We start from the raw sequence: 13,083 nt of genomic DNA, 5'->3' as shown, positions 1-13,083 counted from the left end.
TAAGACTTGTCTTGGTCACCTGTGCCCTGTCCAGACTCGAGGCAGTGGTAACACTGCACAGTGCTATGTGGCTTCTCTTTGAGGATTTTTGGGTTTTGTAACTAAATTCTTGCTGCCCTCATACTTTTTATGTATTAGAATCATATTCGTATTGCCCTTTTAAAACATTGGGATCCTCCAAAGGCCTGCCCCATGTATTTAACAGTAATACAGGAAGCATGGCAGGCACCATGCAAACCAAGGATGGATGGTGCAGTCCCTGTGTCAGTGGGCGGTGGTTTCCTGCTGGCCTGGAATCACTCATCACCTGATTGATTGGCTCTGTGGTCCTGGGCAGGTGCCTCATAGGTGTGTGGATATGATGACGTTTCTTTAAAATGTATGTATTTAACAAATACTTAATTGTACTAAGGTCATGTACCAAGGATTTGATAAAGTTTAAATAATTTACTCTCTACTTTTATCCATTTTATCCATTTTAACTCATGTAATCCTCATGTGAGTATTCCTATTTAACACTTGAGTAAACTGAGGCACAGAGAACATAAGTTGCATGCCCATAGTCACACACTGTGAAAGTGAAAAGAGAATGTGTGCAAAACACGTCACAGTCCTGGTTTCTGAGTAAAGGCAGGCTGTTATCTTTAGAATCAAGCTATCACAGGGAGATAGGCAATGCTGTGGGTGTTGGAGGAAGGTGAGAGCCTGTTGCTAACAATTTCCTGGTTTTAAAGCTAAGGCTGATTTCATTGGGAAGATCTCACATGTGTGTAGCCCCTGAGAGTTCCCAGTGCCTTTTATTTGCAGTCCTTCCATTTGGACCTCCTAGCTGCCCCATCAGGTCATCTCCAGGGCTCAGAGGGGTGAGACCATTTCCCAAGGTCACAGAACCAGCTCTCTAGTCACCACCCTGCCTCTCCCTCTCACCCAGAGTCAGTACCAGTTTTATGGCTTTATTACAAACTGCTGGGTCCCTCCCATTTTCAACTTGATTGATGGGATGTCATCCCTTATCCTGTCTGACATTTGCCTCTGGCCTGGTTGCTAGAAGTTTGCCCCAGGGGCAAGAGTTGAAATTTGGCTTCCTGAGGTGGGCTTTGTGGTTTGCGTCCCTAAAGTGAGCCCACTACTGGTTGCTTGTCCATGGCCAACACCAGAAATCCCCTGAGCACTACCTGGGTCTCATTCCAAGAAGGAAGAGGGTCAGGAGACCTGGGGAGTCTCATATTCCAAGCTCTTCTTTCTTTCTGGGAGCAGTGGGCAGTTCATGGTGTCAGGGCCCTCACCCCCACAGACTGGCAAACCCTGCAGAACTTCCGTGGCTGAGGCTGTGACCAGAGGCCAGGAATGCCGTTGGGTGGAATGTGAGTGAATGGGCCCTTTGAGCTGCCCTCTAGAGAGCAAATCCAGTTTCCTGGAGCTCCTGAATGAATATCTGTACTGGCTCGCTCAGATGCAGAAGCTCCATTGACCATGAGGCCTTGTGAACATCAGTGGCCACAGGCCCAGTGTGCTGCTTGGCACTGCACTAGTTTAGGACCTGCAGCATGTAGGTAGCGTCCTAGTGTTTATAATACAAAGCTGCTCTGCACAGCTTTTCTGATTCTTCTTGCAATCTCCTGAGGATTATCTGCCCCATTTTTAAAACGAGGTGGAATGCCCAAGGTCATGTAGCCAGTGAGTGCTCTGGAAAGCCAAAGCAGCTCATCCCTTCCTGGGGACCACACTGCTCTGCTCCACCAGACCACACTATGAAATAGGAATAAATGCTCCTGTTGCAGGACTGCTGGGAAAACAGGTGGGGTGGGACTTAAGTCACCATAATTTTGAAGACTTGCACGCAGAGGGCTCCAGGAATTGTAGACATTAAGGAATTTCACTTTCAGTTCTACCCACTACTTAAGTACTTGTCATGTACTCTTAGAGGAGGCCAGTAATGATCAGAACCATTTCACTTTAAAATTAATAATATTGTATTAGAGAATATATTAAATGGTTATATTGGGTTATGTTAGGATATATACTTGAATGGAAATACATGTACTATTAGCAATCATATTTCATTTATCCCTGTAATTAGACAAGAAAGCATAATATAGCTCTACTCATGGGTACACATACCAGTGTATAAGATTTTTAGAAGTTTACTTTTTAAAAATAAAAGCAAAATGTGAGATCTTAGAGTTATGATCATTAACTCTACCAGATATGGAGATTTGCTGTTAACTATTCTGTATTGTTACATTTTTTAAATTCTGCATTGTTGCCAGGTGTAGTGGCTCACACCTGTAATCCCAGCACTTTGGGAGGCCGAGGCGGGCGGATCACCTGAGGTCGGGAGTTCAAGACCAGCCTGACCAACATGGAGAAACCCTGTCTCTACTAAAAATACAAAATTAGCCGGGCATGGTGGCACATGCCTGTAATCCCAGCTACTTGGGAGGCTGAGGCAGGAGGATCGCTTGAACCCAGGAGGTGGAGGTTGTGGTGAGCTGAGATAGCACCATTGCACTCCAGCCTGGGCAACAAGATTGAAACTCTGTCTAAAAAAAAAAAAAAAAGGCTGCATTGTTATATAAAAGAACACTGCCTGGTGAGTGCCCTGACACCATGCCCTGACACTGCTCCCAGCATGTAAGTGAACAATTCTAGGTACCCCTGGACACTACAGTCCATGAAGCAGGACAAGATAAACTCCTGCCAGGCACAGTGACACACCTGTAGTTCCAGCTGCTTGGGAGGTTGAGGTAAGAGGATTGCTTGAGCCAGGAAGTTCAAAGTCAGCTTAGACAACATAGTGAGAACTCATCTCTAAAAAAGTTTTTTTTAATTTAAATTAAAATAGATCATTACAGAGAATACTGTTATAACAGGTGGCAGGTGCCTGTAATCCCAGCTACTTGGGAGGCTGAGGCAGGAGAATCTCTTGAACCCGGGAGGTGGAGGTTGCAGTGAGCCAGGATCACACCACTGCACTCCAGCCTGGGCAACAGAGCAAGACTCCGTCTCAAAAAAAAAAAAAAAAAAAAGGGCATCTGGACTTTTGCTCATGGCCAGTGCTCACAGGTTTCCTGAGCACATGCCAACTGCACATTCCAGGATCCAGGAGAGGGGCCTATGTGAGATCCTCAAGCCCAGCTGTTGGGAATGACCCCAGCAGGATGAGACTCTGGGATATCAACACATTCTATCTTCAAAAGAATGTCTCCAACAGCCAGTTCACCAGGATGTTCCACAGCATTGCCTAAGGCCTCTTAAATTCTTTATTCCAGTGAACCACGTGATTCTGCCGGGCTCCTTTCTGATCATTTATTCATTGGTTCACTGTTCCCCTTGCTTTCTCACTCCAATCTAACAACACAGCCTCCTTCTCCTTCAAGGGGAAACAGCATCTGCTGCCATGCTTGTACACTATTCTCAGTCCTGCAGAAGGGGTCCCTCATTTTCAGCCCATACCACCTCCCCAACACCTACTCCAGCATTCTCCATACCTTACCTGGCTTTATTTTCTTATTCTCACTACCTGATAGATGTTCTGTGCTTGTTCATGTTGTCCCTCCTCCACTGGACTATAAACTCTACTGGGCCAGGAATTCATCTCTCTTATTCACTAGAGCAAGCTCGTCCAACCCATGGCCCAGGAGAGCTTTGAATGTGGCCCAACACAAATTTGTAAACTTTCTCTTTTTTTTTTTTTGAGACAGAGTCTTGCTCTTTCGCCCAGGCTGGAGTGCAGTGGCGCCATCTCGGCTCACTGCAAGCTCCACCTCCCGGGTTCACGCCATTCTCCTGCCTCAGCCTCCCGAGTAGCTGGGACTACAGGCTCCTGCCACCACGCCCGGCTAATTTTTTATATTTTTAGTAGAGACGGGGTTTCACCGTGTTAGCCAGGATGGTCTCGATCTCCTGACCTCATGATCCGCCCTCCTCGGCCTCCCAAAGTGCTGGGATTATAGGCATGAGCCGCGCCCGGCCCCAAATTTGTAAACTTCCTTAAAACATTATGAGATTTTTTTTTGCAATGTTTTTTAACTCATCAGCTATATCGTTAGTGTATTTTATGTATGGCCTAAGACAATTCTTCTTCCAGTGTGGCTCAGGGAAGCCGAAAGGTTGGACACCCCTGCACTAATGTCTGGCTCATTATAGGTGTATTAAATAAAGAACTCTGGAGTTTGGCCAGGCATGGAGGCTCACGCCTGTAATCCCAACAATTTGGGAGGCCAAGGCGGGAAGATCACTTGAGCCCAGGAGTTCAAGACCATCCTAGGCCACATAGTAAGACCTAATCTCTACAAAAAAATACAAAAGTTAGCAATTTCACACAAGGACACCCAGTTGTTGAGGGGCACAGCCACGAAGTGAAGTCTCCCAAGCCACGTGCCATAGATTAAATTGGGCAAACTCCCCCGCTGCAGCCACAGGGTGTGATGGGGAACACTCAAGACAATAATGAATTTGCAATTCCTTTTGCAAGCTTCAAATGCCACCACTCCTGGCCATTATTTATTTATTTATTTATTTATTTATTTATTTATTTTGAGATGGAGTCTCTTGTCTGTCACCTAGGCTGGAGTGGTGTGATCTCTGCTCACTGCAACCTCTGCCTCCCAGGTTCCAGCGATTCTCCTGCCTCAGCCTCCTGAGTAACTGTGATTACAGGCACCTGCCACCACACCCAGCTAATTTTTGAATTTTTAATAGAGACGGGGTTTCACCACGTTGGCCAGGCTGGTCTCGAACTCCTGATCTCAAGTGATCCACCCACCTCAGCCTCTCAAAGTGCTGGGATTACAGGCATGAGCCACCGCGCCCAGCTCCTGGCCATTATTTACTGGGCTTCTCCATGTGCCAGGTGTTTAGCGCATACTGTCACACTAAAGTCTCAGCACAACTCTTCCAAGGAAGAATTTTTTCAGAATTTCCAATTTATAGATGAGGAAATGGGCTCAGAGAGAAGTAATTTGCTCAAGGTCACAGAGCATAAATTCAAATCCTGGTGGTTTGATTAAAGAAAATTAGAAGCTGAAGCATCACTGGAGTAACATCTATACAGTCTCCTAAAGATGAACACTCAGGGTCTCTAATCTGCCCCCTCCCCAAATATCCCTGGGTGAACGTCTCTATATTTGTGCCCTCACAGAGCTGAGTAAGAACATGTTTGGGATATAACCCTAGGGATAGAATCATGAAGTCAAAGGGTCGTGGATACTTTTCTTTGCTGTACTTGAGGCTTCACATCTGCCCCAGGAATGTCTGGCTCCTCCCCCTCCCTTTCCTGGGATAGGCCCATACCACCATGAAAGACCCATACCGCCCCTCGTGGGAGCTGGGACCAGGAGCCCACCACTGTCTGGAGTCACTGAAGAGAAGGAACATCCTCCTAGACTGAGGGTTTAAGACCAAAATAGCCTGTGCCCACTCCCATGTCTGTTCTTGCCTTGTTTATGGAAAGCCAGAAGCTCATGGAATGTGAGGATTGTACAATGACGCCATCAAGAATGTCCAGGCCACATGGCATCAAGGTGAAATCACTCAAGGCTCAAGACCCCCTCTTGGGGCTTGCCTTGGGGCCCTGAATAGTCTGTCCCAGGCCCTGCAGCCAGGTCTGAGTCTTCCAGTCCCTTCCCCTCTCTAGGCCTGTCTCTCCCACAGATCTGCAGGGAGTGTCAGATGACAATATACTGTGACTTGTAAACCATAAAGTACTAGACATAAGCGAGGAGCTATCATTATATTATAGATCCAAGAGTTGACAATCTCTAGGGTCAGAAATCAGCTGCTTGGGGCTAAGCCCATATAGATAAAATCGGCCCATCCCTCCAAATATAGGCAGTTGGTAAGAGCTAAGTTCGAATCCTGGCTATATTCACAGCTAATTCTGGGACCTTAGGCAACTGACTTTACCTGACTTTACCTCAGTCTCCTTAACTGTAAAATGGGACTAATAATGGTGTATACCTCATTGCTAAGAGATTACAAGACATGTTGCAACCAATATGGAAAACAGTTTGCCAGTTCCTCGAAAGGTTAAACAGTTGCCATATGACCCAGCAATTCCACTCTTCCTTATCTATCCAAGAGAAATGTAAACATAGGCCCCCACACAAAAGCTTGTACCTGAATGGTCAGAGCAGCATTATTCATAATGGCTAAAAACTAGAAACACGCGAATGACCATCACTGATGAATGGAAAAACAAAATCTGGTATAGTCCCAGCTCCCAGGAGGGGCAGTATAGGTCTTTCATGGCGGTGTGGGCCTATCCCAGGAAAGGGAGGGGTGGAGTCAGACATACCTGGGGCAGATGTGAATCCAGAAGCACTGATACATGCTACAATGTGGATGAAACTTGAAAATGTTCAAGAGAAAGAATCCAGACATAAAAGGCCATATACTGTATAATTCCATTTATATGAAATATCCAGAAAAGGGAAATCTATAGAAACAGGAAGCAGATTAGTGGTTGCCAGGGACTGGGGGAGCCAGGATGCGGAGTGACTGCTAATTGGTAGGAGTTTCTTTTTGGGGTGATGAAAATGTTCTAAAATTAGAATGTTGTGATGGCTGCACAACTCTGTAAATATGCTAAAAATCATTGTACACTTTAAACGTGAATTTATGGTATGTTTATGTTCCATAAAACTGCTGTGGAAAAGACTACAGGAGAAAGTAGGTAGAGCTTCGGGCGTGCGTGGCTCAGTAAACGCTGGTGATTATTAATAATTAGGTCTCACGAGGTAATTTAAAGCCCCAGAAGCAGTGAGTGCAATGGGACTGCCAGACTTCTGGCTCAGGCTGGGCCTTTAAGCCGCTCTGCGTCCCTGAACTCACTTGGGCCTCCTCAGAGTTCCTCATAAATGAATGGGGCAAACAATCCCTACCACGTCCTTGGGGTCTCGCAAGGAGCGGGGCTCAGGAGGCAGATGAGGAATCCATGGAGGAAGCCCTGGGCCTCCGGCTCGCGCTCTGCAGTAGGTGACAGGCGCCGCGTGGGACCAACCCGGAAAGGCCCGAGCTCGTCCAGGTGAGTTCTTGTGATTGGCAGCCCGGAGGAGGGCGGGGAGGGCTGCGGTGACGGCTGCCCCGCCCCCTCACTTCGGGCTTGTTGGCGCCCGCCGGGGGAAGGTGGGCGGGGCCCGGGGTCCGCGGCGCCCATTGGGCGTGGGGGGAGAGCTCCCGGGTGGGCCTGGAGCCCCGCCCCCCGGCCTTGCGGCGGCCAATAGGCGCCGCGCGTGGGCGGGGCGTCGGCGGCAGCCGGGAGGCTGAGGTGGCCGCTGGAGCTCAGGCGGCGGGCGCGGCCGGGATGGCGAAGAGCAACGGAGAGAATGGGCCGCGCGCGCCCGCGGCCGGGGAAAGCCTGTCGGGAACCCGGGAGAGCCTGGCCCAGGGCCCCGACGCCGCAACCACCGACGAACTCAGCTCTCTCGGGTCCGACTCGGAGGCCAACGGCTTCGCCGAGCGCCGCATCGACAAGTTCGGCTTCATCGTGGGCTCGCAGGGCGCCGAGGGCGCGTGAGTAGCGCCGGGGGTCGGGACTGAGCGCGGTACCCACGCGAGGGGCCTCGACACGGACGGAGGCGCCCTCGGGACTTGCCGACACGTCCCCCTCCCAGGCAGGGACCACTAATCCCCGTTCCCTCCCCTGCCCCACCCCCACCACCCCTGCCTTCCTAGACCCGCCCCCTTCGCAGTCCTACTTCCGACCGAGGGGGCGGACGGGCCCACACCTCCACCCGCCACCTCCACCCTCCGGACAGACTGACCCGCTCCCAGGAAGGACCGACTGTGCCCTCCTTCCAGCCGTGGAACAGAATGACAGACTGCCCCAAACCCACCCCTGCCGCCAAGTCCTTAGGGATGATTGTTTCTGCCACCCCGACAGGCTCCCAGATGGCTGGCGCCCCCCTCCATAGACACGTATTCTCCATCTTTCCCCCTCCCACAAACCCACAGACGCCCTTGTCTCCCCGCCTCACTGCCCCCACACCAGGAGACCTCAGACCGACTTCAGGACTGACTGCCCCGCCCCCACCCCTTCCCAGGAACGACTGACCCTTTCCTCGAGGCATACAGACCTCTGGATGGACAGACATTGGTCACCTCCCTCCCCTCAGCTCCATCCTGGGACAGACAGTCCCTTCTCCTCATGGAAGCGTCGGAGAAGGGCCCCCTACCCCCTCATACACAGCTTCCTCCACTGGCACTGGCAACAGGTGGGCAGGTACTCTCCCCCTTCCCAGCACGTACAGGGCGACAGGGAGCCCCACCACTAGGACAGACCATCAGCTCCAGCAGCCACAGGAGCCAGTAGATGGGCTCTGTGTATGTCCTGTGTATGTATGCGCCTCTTCCCAAGGGCAGATCTTGGGCGTGGGACGGGGGCAGGCAGGGAGACAGCAGGGTCCCTGCTCATATTAGCACCCCCCGATGTCCTATCCCGAGAGCACCCAGACACCCAGCTAGCAGAGAAATGTGGGGCAGTGGAACAGCACCTTGCCTCCAAGCTGGGCCCCATGTTGCCCCACAGAATCCCCCGAGCCCAGGCCTCAGAGATCATGTGTACAGGCTGGCGGTCCCCTTAGGAAAGATGGACTCCATACCCTACTCTCATCCCAGCTGTCCTGTCACGTGAGACCAGTGTTGTGCACAGAACTGACAAGACTCCCTCCTGATGTGTGCTTTCCATCCCAATCACCAGTAGGAGCTCCTGGGGCCCTGCCATGACCCTACTCCAGAGAATATCCTTTCTCCCTTTCTCTGACCAATTGAGATTGTCCAAGGTCACCCCAGACTCTCATGACTTATGGAAGCGCTTTAACTGTCTAAGAACCCCTGTCACTTCCGGGATTTTCCCCAGCCCTAAAGCCTCTTATTCACCAGGGCTCCTTCTTCCTGGGAGAAATCCAGGCCCCTCCCCTAAGGGGAGTTCCCTCTCACCCACTGGATCTGTCTCCTCCAGTATCTCCCTACTGGCTCACAGCAGGCTAGGTTTAGTCCAGGACTCAGAGAGAGCACCCCTCATTCTGAACCCTCACCCTGACTGATGCTTTGTCACAGTTCCCCAGGGATTCACTTGTCAGAACTTAGTGGGGACCTGGAGTGTTTTGAATTGAGGAGCAGTCACCTGGGATTAGGACCCAGGGAGGTGTGTGGTCTTGAGATCTAGGAAAGGAGTTCTCAGTTGCATTTATGGGACCTTGGAAGGAAGAGCTCAGATTTGTGGGAGAATGCTAGGGCATGAGAGTTCCTACTACATGCTTATCAGGCAATCAACCAGATCTTGGGGTGCAGAGCAATGTGATATATTAGGAAAAGGCCAAACTTAGGAATTACACTTGCTAGCTTTGTGACCTTGGGCAAGATCCTGAATCTCTGAGCCTGTTTACTCACTGTAAAGGGCGACAGTAACACCCACTTCCCAACATTACTCTGGGGGTTAAGTGAGTATATGATACGTGAAGGTGCCTGGCACAGCGCTTGTCACAAGTAGCGGCCCAGAAAATGTTAGTTTTCTTTCTTTCCTTCTAAGGGTCTGAGAAATGAAGAGAAAAATGAGGGCATATCTCTGGTATTTGTGGGCAGAGTGAGGCCCCAGTGGAAGCACCTCCCTTTGGCTGTAGTCCCCAACCAGGCAGCCAGACATCTGTCTTTCTTACCCCACAACCACAAACCCGGGATGTGGCTCTGCAGACACCCTCTACATGGCTGCTGTCTGTAGGGCTGGGGCTGAGGTGGGATCCCAGCTCCAGTCCTCTCTCCTTCCCTCACTTTCTGGAGCCTGTCAGTCAACCTAAAATCTCTGGTATCTGAAAGCTTCGATGTTCCCTACTTAATTTATATTGTGGTTTCAAAAAAGCCAAGAGTAAGTCCCTGCCCAAGGCCATAGAGGGGAAGTTATGGAAAGTTTCAGGGTGACCGCCCTGAACCCAGTCTCGTGGTTGAAGGCTAGGAGTCCATGTTCTATGCTAGAGAAGTGAAACGTTAGCCCTCATGGGTACTGTGGAGATGGTGGGGACTCTGACTCCAGATTAAAGGTCCATTTCAGCTACCCTGGGCCAAAGGTTGTCTTAAGACATTTTGGTTGTGGAAGTTGCCAGGCCTGGGGGTAAGAAAGCAGGTCACAGGCTACCTTACTGAGGTGACTATTAGCTACATGGCATGAGTAGATTAAAAAAACCATAGACTGCACTGTAAGGGATCTTTTTTTTTGAGACGGAGTCTCGCTCTGTCACCCAGGCTGGAGTGCAGTGGCGCAGTCTCGACTCACTGCAACCTCTGCCTCCCGGGTTCAAGTGATTCTCCTGTCTCAGCCTCCTGAGTAGCTGGGAGGCAGAGATTGCACCCATCACCACACCTGGCTAATTTTTCATATTTTTAGTAGAGATGGAGTTTCACCATGTTGGCCAGGTTGGTCTTGAACTCCTGACCTCAGGCGATCCACCCGCCTCAGCCTCCCGAAGTGCTGGGTTTACAGGCATGAGCCACCATGCCTGGCCTGTAAGGGATCTTAATAGATTGACCAGCTCAGCCCTTACTTACATAGATGAGGAAACTGAGGCCCAGAGAGAAGAGTAACTTTCTTAAGATCACAGCATATTAGTGGCAGAACTAGGACTTGGACTTAGGGTTTCTGACTCCCAGGTCAGTACAGTTTCCACTGCCTTCACCATCCATAAATATGGCCTTTCGTCCCTGCAGGATATCAGGTGTCAGACAGGTAGAACAGAAGTGTCTTAGCAGTCACCTGCCTGCTCTTACCTTCCCTGACTTAGCTCAGCACTTTCGACTCTCTCAGCAGTATATGAGGCTAATAGAAGTGGCCCAGAAGGATAAGAATATGTTGTCATTACCAGTTCATTAGACTGATTAGCTTCAGGACTGGGAAGAGGCTCATTCACCTTTTTCTCCTCAGGCCTGCGGTGGAGTAATTAATACTTATTTGCGGGGAGATATTTCAAGTCAGGAAGCTGAAAGTGGCAGGGCATGGTGGCTCACGCCTATAATCCCAGCACTTTGGGAGGCTGAGGCAGGTGGATTCCTTGAGTTCAGGAATTCGAGACCAGCCTGGGCAACATGGTGAAACTCCATCTCTACAAGAAAATACAAAAAATTAGCTGGGCATTGTGGTGGGCACCTGTAATCCCAGCTACTTGGGAGGCTGAGAGGTGGGAGGATCTCTTGAGCCCAGGAGGTGGAGGTTGCAGTAAGCCAAGATGGTGCCACTGTGCTCCACCCAGCTCTTTCTTGAGACAGAACATGACCCTGTCTCAAAAAAAAAAAAAAAAAAAAAAAAAAAAAGACTAGGTGCTGTGCCTCACGCCTGTAATTCCAGCACTTTGGGAGGCTGAGGCAGGCGATCGCTTGAGCCCAGGAGTTCAAGACCAGCCTGGCCAACATGGTGAAACCCCATCTCTACAAAAAATACAAAAATTAGTTGGGTGTGGTGTCATGCACCTATAGTCCTAGCCACTTGGGAGGCTGAGGTAGGAGGACTGCTTGAGCCCAGGGAGGTGGAGGTTACAGTGAGCTGAAATCACGCCACTACACTCCAGCCCGGGAGACCTTGCCTAAAAAAAAAAAAAAAAAAAAAAAAAGCTGAAAGTGACCTTAGAGATGGCCATCAGCATACAGATGGATAAACTGGAGGCCTGTGAGAAACCTGGAATTCCTGATTCCCAGTCCTAGGCCTTTCCATTTCTTCACCTTGTCTGTCTTTTGAGCCTACTCCGCAGGGAACCTTTAGTGAGACTGAGATGGTCCCTGTCTGTTTTTGAGTAGTAGCCACAGACAAGAAAGCAGCTTGCCAGTAAATGATCCTGTGGGTGGCATAGGCATAGATCAGAGTGCCGACAGCATTAGTTCTTCTGGCTTGGCTGGAGACCGAGTGGGGCATTGAAGCCCAGGAAGGGCCGGGTGCAGTGGTTCACCGCCGTAATCCCAGCACTTTAGGAGGCCGAGGTGGGCAGATCATTTGAGGTCAGGAGTTTGAGACCAGCCTGGCCAACATGGTGAAACCCCGTCTCTACTAAAAATACAAAAATTAGCCAGGCGGTAGTGGCTCACACCCATAATCCCAGCTGCTCAGGAGGCTGAGACAGGAGAATCGCTTGAGCTTGGGAGGCAGAGGTTGTAATGAGTTGAGATCATGCCACTGTACTCCAGTCTGGGTGAGACAGACCGTGTCTCAAAGAAAAAAAAAAAAAAAAAAAAAGCCCAGGACCAGTTGAGGAAAAAGATGTTTTCAGCAGGGAAGGGTGGGAGGAGTGATGATACCCCTCCTGTCACTTTGGAGCAGGAAGAACAGACTTGTTTGGTGGCCCTTCTGTAGCATAGAGGAAGTGGTTGGGAAGGGAAAGAAGGATACAAGTTTTATACCAGGTCTCCTGGCCCGAGGGAGGTGACCTGAGAGAGATGGTCCCTGACCTTCTTCTCCTTTTCCTATGTGATTGTCAGGTCTGGCCTCCTGAGGCTGAGAGCTTCCCATCCAGCCTCAGTCCGCCCAGTCTGCAGGCCAAATGAGGTGAGGAGCTATGCTCTTTGGGATCCCATGGGTGTTGGCTTCCTGTTATGAGAGCAAGGGATCTGAGCTGGGCCCAGGGAGAAACATCTGGAATAGCAGTATTGCCTTCTTTAGTTCTCATTCCCTGGGCCTTTCATTACTAGCCAACTTTGGAAATCATAGAACTGGCTTAATTGGCATCCCTATAGTTTATTGTGTGCCAGTTTTTATTGGAGTGGGGTCAGGGCCCTCCTGGCAGGCCAGATTCTGACTCCTTGCCTTATTCTCTAGTTAGTAAACTCAGAGCATCTACTTTTCTTGAGCTGTTACAGATCCCAGGAGAGCATGGAGCTGGCATTGGGGTGGTCCCTGGGTGGCCCATCTGGAAGGAGGCATTTGTACATATGGGGCCCTGGGCTGTGACTCTAGACTGCAGGCCCTCCCATTTTCTCTCATTTTTTCCTTCTTAGCCTCGAAGGAAAATCCGGTTTGGTGGCCCTGTGAGTGTTAGGTCCTCAGACAAGACCTGACTTGGTAAAGGAGGGAGCCGGCACACCAGCTGCTACCCTGGGAAGGTGCCT

At 50.2% G+C, this 13,083-nt stretch overlaps 1 protein-coding gene across 3 annotated transcripts in view; it reads left to right on the top strand.

Moving 5' to 3' along the window:
- The first annotated feature begins 7,219 nt into the window (after positions 1 to 7,219).
- The window catches only part of TBC1D10A (TBC1 domain family member 10A), a 34,916-nt gene continuing 29,052 nt past the window's right edge, over positions 7,220 to 13,083 (top strand). Inside the window, exons 1-2 of one of the 3 annotated variants that reach the window (XM_063808137.1) lie at positions 7,556 to 7,616; positions 8,118 to 8,216. Coding sequence is in view for 2 of the 3 variants with exons in the window: in XM_016938952.3 (XP_016794441.1) it covers positions 7,307 to 7,515 (209 nt within the window). In the remaining variant the exon portion in view is untranslated. Of the gene's footprint in view, positions 7,516 to 7,555; positions 7,617 to 8,117; positions 8,217 to 13,083 lie in introns of those variants that run through there. The other 2 variants (XM_016938952.3, XM_016938953.4) reach the window with 2 other exon arrangements.

Source organism: Pan troglodytes, chromosome 23 (genome assembly GCF_028858775.2).
Source record: "Pan troglodytes isolate AG18354 chromosome 23, NHGRI_mPanTro3-v2.0_pri, whole genome shotgun sequence".
NCBI classification, from domain to species: Eukaryota; Metazoa; Chordata; class Mammalia; order Primates; family Hominidae; genus Pan; species Pan troglodytes.
Note: the sequence above shows the minus strand (reverse complement) of the source record. Positions and strands in the feature narration are given on the sequence as shown.